A 6,587-nucleotide genomic window follows, 5' to 3' on the forward strand; every position below is an offset into this window, starting at 1 on the left:
TGATTATCATTGTTATCTCGGTGCATATCAGAGTGACATTAGAAGCCTTGAGTACAAGCCATATGTTATACTATTTACAGAACAGAATAAAATAGAAGAATTTAAGTGATTGATTTTTGTGCCTTGTTTTTCCAATGAATGCAGCATGTTTGCTGCTTTGAGGCAAGTGGTCCCCATGTGTCTGGTGCCCCTAGAAAAAGGTTTGTCAAACATACGTAAAAAAGCAGGCTATACACGGGCTTTACATGCTACAATATATCTACCGATGTGTCGGCGGGGTCACGTTGTAAGTGATGCACATCCGGCATCGTTAGAGATATTGTAGTCTGTAAAACCTACATGCGATTACGATTAAACGAATAACCGGTCATCGCATACACGTCGTTCAATTACTAAAAATTGAACGTCTGGTTGCTCAATGTTCCCGAGACAGCACACATCGCAGTGTGTGACACCCCGGGAATGATGAACTGCAACTTACCTGCGTCCCGCTTCTTACGTATGGATGGTCGTATAGAAGGGTAAGTACTTGTGACAGGAACAAAGCATAGGTGCGACACGGTCAACAAATTTCAGTTGTCGCACATAAGATGGGGGCGTGTCACATCACATACGATATCGTATGCAGAATTGTATGGTGTAAAGTAGGCGTAAGCCATGGTGGCCTGGAGTTATGCGCTCAATAAAAGATTTCTCCTATACCTAGGACCACCTCCAGCTGCACAGGCAGCTCCACCATCTCCACCCTCTCCGGCTGTGGATCCACAATCTCCGCCAGCTCCAGCATCTCCTGCTGCGGAGCCATCATCCCCGCCGGCTCCAACATCTCCTGCTTCCGATCCACCACCTCCGCCTGCTGGGACACCCTCTCCTTCTCCAACCCCATCACCTGCTGCAACCCCATCACCTGCTGCAACCCCATCTCTTCCTTCAACCCCATCACCACCTTCTACCCAGTCTCCCCATACTTCTTCTAACGATGCCTTCTCCCCCGCATCAGTTGGTGAGTTTTGTGCAGGCTACCCTTCCTGTAATTTATGCACATATCATGGTGTCCCTACAAGTTGTAAAGGATACATGGATGTTTAAATGATGGTGGGCTGTCGTGTACTAATATTTGATTTGTGTTCCCTAGCCACAGGATCTGGTTGGGCCATCAGCGCCTCAGAAGAAGAAGAAGGTGATGAACCCCAGAACCGTAAGTGGTCAACCAAAAACATATACCTGACAGTTCGATGTTGGAACAAGGATGGTTAACTTTTCCCATTCCCTCCACAGAAATCCCCACACTACAGGACGTGTTGTATTCTCAACGCCATTTGTCAGAAGCCGTCCGGCGTCATGGCGAGCTGCTGGAACAGTTTTTGGCAGCCCAACAGCAGGGCCACTGAATGTTTGTGATTTAAATGTTTTTTTTGTTTTGTATGTCACATAAATCTTTCTAGTTTATTTTCGCTGTTGCTTACATTTTTGGACAAAACTTTAAAACAGGGTTTGGGAACCTATTTACTGCCGGGGACCATTTGGAATTTTCTACCAACCAACGGGGGCCACACCAAATTATCAACTTGAACACGACCAGGCTATATTTGTTAAAATAATTAATAAAATCAGCCCCAGAGTGGTGGCTGGAGAGACTGTGATGTTCGGTGAGATTGATCATTTTGATTCTCACCACTACATTTCCATGTATGTCTTGGTCTGGAGAGGCTGGGGGCATACACAACACAGGAGAAGCTAGGGCATATACATCACAGGAAACACTGAGGCATATACATCCCAGGAGAGGCTGCGTCATATACATCCCTTAAGAGTATGGGGCATATACATCACCCTGAGCAGTAGTTGGCAGCACAAAGAGCACTGTGCCGCCCTGGCAAAACCTGGGTGTTACAGAGGTCTGCATACATGTTATTGATGCTGATTTAACCCTCCCTTGGGGAGGTTCCCACACACAAACACACACCAGCCAATCAGACCCCACTCACCCCCTCCCCACGAAAACAGGAGGACATCAAGACTGTAGAGTGGCAACAATTTTTTTTTTTCAATGATCTTGACTGTCCAGGGGAGGGTGTGTGTGTGTGTGTGATGTTACCTCTGAGACCACCTGGCTAGTCCAGGGCGTCACATAAGCAGCCCCTGTGTGGGGCTGGGGTGAGTGGTACTCACGGCCTCAGGAATGGGCCAGCCTCTTGTGGGACCCGAAGTGGACCAGGAGAGGGGTGCCAGCTGACGGGACCCAGTACGGACCAGTGTGAAAAGAAGACACATACCTCGGGCAGGAAAAGATCACCTGAATTACACACACGGGTGTGGGACCCGTCTTCACAGCAGCGGGCCGTTGGCACCTGTTACCAGCAACTTGGTTAATTACTGGACTGGGGTTAGTTATTGGTTTATACTGTGAGTACTCCTGCACCACCCGGTACAAGGCGAGGACTGTACCCGTCACTCTACAAACTACCTCTCCCAATTGGTCCGTGGGACTATAAATCCCCCTACCCGTGGAGGGTATCCCACCTAGCTGCCCCACACCATCAGTCCCGGGCACGGTCCCCAGAGGCAGTGGCGGTGCCACCACCTTATCAACGCAACCCACGGGTGGCGTGACAGACAATTCCCCCTACCTAATCCCCCTCTTTTTTGGGAGCTTGACATTACAGACCGGGTCACGACACCGGGATACCTGCAGAAGTAACCCCTTGGCCAGGATCTCATTTCCCCCCCAATCCCTGGGCAACACAGCAATAGGTGGCAGCACAAAGAGCTGTAGGTGGCATAACACAAACAGCACTGACAGTGACAGCACTAGAAGGCAGCAGGGAGAGCACTATGTTCCCCACCACAGCTTTAAAACAAAGAACCCACAAAAACATTCTTATTTAAGAAAAATAAAAAAACACCCACACACACACATTATATATGTGCATCTGTAGCGTTGTGCCATGATGGCGACCTTGACCTCCACCCAACCCTTTACCCCGTGAATAATGTTATGCAGAATTCATGAAAGCTGTACAAAAGTTTGAAATCAAAGACATTTTTTATTACAATTCCCTAACATTGCTTAAACAACAACAAAAACAGCATAAATATTATAACAAAAAACAAAAACTATAAATTTTGGTATTGCTTATTCGAGTCATTTAAATGTTGCCTCTGTGGGCTGAAAAATTGGTTCGTTGGGGGGAACATGGGATACTGTGCGGGGGGGTCATGCTGGAGGTGTGGTGGAGGCTCCATCCTCATCCATGGCACTTGATCCCATGAAGACTGTTGTCGATGTTCTACGTCACACACTTTTGAGGAGTCTGTCAGTTTCCCCTCTGCCGCCTTGTTGAGGGCCTCCAGCATGACCCTTTCGACATGAACTCTTTGTTTGTCATCCAGCTTACGGAGTCTTTCATCCGTAAGCTGGGCAAATCCGCAAATGGATGGTCTGCTGTGCTGATCCAGGATTTTCTTCGCCATATCCATAAGGTCTGTTGAAGATGAGTTGTTCGGCTGCCTCTTACGGGTCGAGGAGATCCGCCGCGGTAATGGAGCTTCTGCGGTCTCCTCGGAAGTCCCGGCAATTTCATCATCACCACCTGTCACTATTGGCCCAGCTTCACAACGATCCTGCGGAACAATAAAAATGATGTTAAAATCAGATATCATGAGCAGCAGGCACAGGGATACACATGCACTGGAAACTAATGGGAGGGGCAGACTAGTACTACAAGATATGAAATGTCATTACATGGTATGAAAATAGAGTGTGGAGAAACTAGCAAAGGAGTATACTTATCTGAACTGGAAGGGATACATTTTGAAATCTGCAACAGTAATCATAGAAAACCGTAGTAACTATTTTCAATTAAATAATGCCATGTACATCAAAAGTTTCACAAAGGTACTTACATCTCCAACTGTGGTGTCAGACCGGACCTCAGGCTGTGTTCCCGGACCCAAGGACAGCGATGTTATTGTCCGTGGTACCTCTTGGTCTCTTATGAAGGCCAGCAAATCGTAGTACCAAAGCTTTGGAACGTAAAGTTCCTCCGTTCCGGCACCAGATTTGCTGGCCTTTTCCACCTTATTTAGTTCCTTTTTATAAACGGTGCGAAGACCCTGGATTTTCTTTCGCACAATCTCTGTCGTAATGGTCTCCGTAGGGTTATGCCTCTGGAACAGTTCAATAAGCTGCTCATAGGCCTGCTTTTTCTTGTATCGATTGCTGTAATCGACAGACTTTATCTTCCACAAACAAGGCAGGGATTGATACATCTCAATCACCTCCCTTATGAATTCTTGTTTGTTGGAAGACATCTGAAAAAAAAGGAAATTAATGTATTACTACATTGTTATAAACTAAGCACAAGAATATAGCTGCTATAATACTGCCACCTATGTACAACTACTTTAATACTGCTCCTATGTCCAATAATATAACTACTATAATACGGCCCCCTATGTACAAGAATATAACTACTATCATACTGCCCCCTATATACAAGAATTTAACTACTATAATACTGCCCCTATGTACAAGAATTTAACTACTATAATACTGCCCCTATGTACAAGAATATAACTACTATAATACTGCCCCTATGTACAAGAATATAACTACTATAATACTGCCCCTATGTACAAGAATATAACTACTATAATACTGCTCCTATGTATAAGAATATAACTACTATAATACTGCCCCTATGTACAAGAATATAACTACTATAATACTGCTCCCTATATACAAGAATATAACTACTATATTACTGTCCCTATATACAAGAATATAACTACTATAATACTGCCCCTATATACAAGAATATAACTACTATATTACTGCCCCTATGTACAAGAATATAACTACTATAATACTGCTCCCTATATACAAGAATATAACTACTATATTACTGTCCCTATATACAAGAATATAACTACTATAATACTGCCCCTATATACAAGAATATAACTACTATAATACTGCCCCTATATACAAGAATATAACTACTATATTACTGCCCCTATGTACAAGAATATAACTACTATAATACTGCTCCCTATATACAAGAATATAACTACTATATTACTGTCCCTATATACAAGAATATAACTACTATAATACTGCCCCTATATACAAGAATATAACTACTATAATACTGCCCCTATGTACAAGAATATAACTACTATAATACTGCCTCTATATACAAGAATATAACTACTATAATACTGCCCCTATGTACAAGAATATAACTACTATAATACTGCCTCTATATACAAGAATATAACTACTATAATACTGCCCCTATGTACAAGAACATAACTATATGTACAGCGGTATTGAATATATAACGTCAGGAATAGAAAAGCTATAATACTTCCCCCTATGTACATAGATAAATATAACTAAATATAACTATAATACTGCCACAATATACAAGAATACAGTTGCTATATTAATGTCACGATGTACTAGAATATTGGTATAATACTGCCTAAAAAAATTACTTACCTTTAAGTCAGGAGAATATTAAAAATCCAAGACGAAATCAACAAATTGAAAAAATCACTGCAACAAACTGCGTTCTGAAAAAGCTCAGGTAGAGTGAATGGAAGCGCTACTGCGTCGTCTTTTGTTTGATACGGTCACCCAATCAGGCGACGCTGTAGTGATGACCAATCGGAACAGAGGGGCGTGAAGAAAGACAACGCAAAGCGCTGTAGCGATCACCAATAGGAACAGAGGGGCGTGAAAAGAGATAACGCAAACCGTATCTAGGGGTTAAAACCACACCTCTGACTCGTCGTGCAATGACATGTCTGAAACCACACAACGACCGTCGACGTCGCTATGATCTCTGCTTCGTCGCTGCTTTATTTAGCATGTTTGACAGCTTACTAACGATCATCTATGGTCGCTGCAACGTCACAGAATATGGTGACGTTGCAGCGACGTCGTTGTCGTCGTCGTTATGTGTGACACCAGCTTAAGTCTAGTAGTTATAGTCTCTGCAGGTGGTGGATTTGTACAATCTTTAATTGTTACTTTGAAAGTCTACAAGTATTTCTAGGAGATCGATCAAAATGATTTCATCAACCGCTCTAACAGTCATGGATTAATATTATGCTGACTATTAGGTTTGATCTCATAGTCAAATTTGACCCCACTAACTACTGTAATTGCGTGATGAGAACCCATGGCATGTGTTTCCCTACTTGCTTTCTATATTCTGTCCTAAAATATTGATATCCTGACATTTGTATTTTTGTAAATACTTGTATTTTATGTAATCCCCCCAAATATTCCATGATGTATATATCCATTATAAGCAATTGTTCAAGGCTTTACCTGGGAATAGAAAAAAAAAAGTACAGAAAATGTCATTACATTGGTCTACATTTGCAAAAAAAAATATCTGCTGACCTATGGTAAATATGTTTGCTGATTTTACCTAAATGAAAGGTGCTGATTCCAGATATGAAGTAAAAAAAAATATGCAGTATGTCAAATGTTTTCAGAAATGTGAAATGCTTAATTAAAGGTTTTAAAGTCGAATATCATAGGTAAAATGAAATTCTGAAAAAGCAATATC

General features: G+C 42.4%; 1 protein-coding gene across 2 annotated transcripts; it reads right to left on the reverse strand.

The window, feature by feature from the left end:
- Positions 1–3,062: 3,062 nt before the first annotated feature.
- LOC142284498 (uncharacterized) lies at positions 3,063–4,742 on the reverse strand. 2 transcript variants are annotated; one of them, XR_012746012.1, is made up of 2 exons: positions 3,907–4,742; positions 3,063–3,821 (listed from the first exon to the last, which is right to left on the reverse strand). XR_012746012.1 is itself a non-coding variant. In XM_075333200.1 (2 exons), exons 1-2 carry the CDS (start codon positions 4,312–4,314, stop codon positions 3,118–3,120), a joined length of 915 nt encoding a protein of 304 aa, XP_075189315.1. In that variant the 5' UTR covers positions 4,315–4,742; the 3' UTR covers positions 3,063–3,117. The 2 variants fall into 2 exon arrangements, 1 of the variants encoding a protein (XP_075189315.1); XM_075333200.1 differs by having other exon boundaries at positions 3,063–3,624.
- Between the last annotated feature and the right edge of the window lie 1,845 nt (positions 4,743–6,587).

This window comes from Anomaloglossus baeobatrachus, chromosome 2, assembly GCF_048569485.1.
Source record: "Anomaloglossus baeobatrachus isolate aAnoBae1 chromosome 2, aAnoBae1.hap1, whole genome shotgun sequence".
Lineage (NCBI taxonomy): Eukaryota > Metazoa > Chordata > Amphibia > Anura > Aromobatidae > Anomaloglossus > Anomaloglossus baeobatrachus.

Excerpts from the sequence above, each read along its gene's own strand:
- LOC142284498 (XM_075333200.1), bottom strand. The coding sequence starts at position 4,314 with ATGTCTTCCAACAAACAAGAATTCATAAGGGAGGTGATTGAGATGTAT. Across the intron at positions 3,625-3,906 it reads CTGACACCACAGTTGGAGAT|GATCGTTGTGAAGCTGGGCC; the intron begins GTAAGTACCTTT and ends ATTGTTCCGCAG.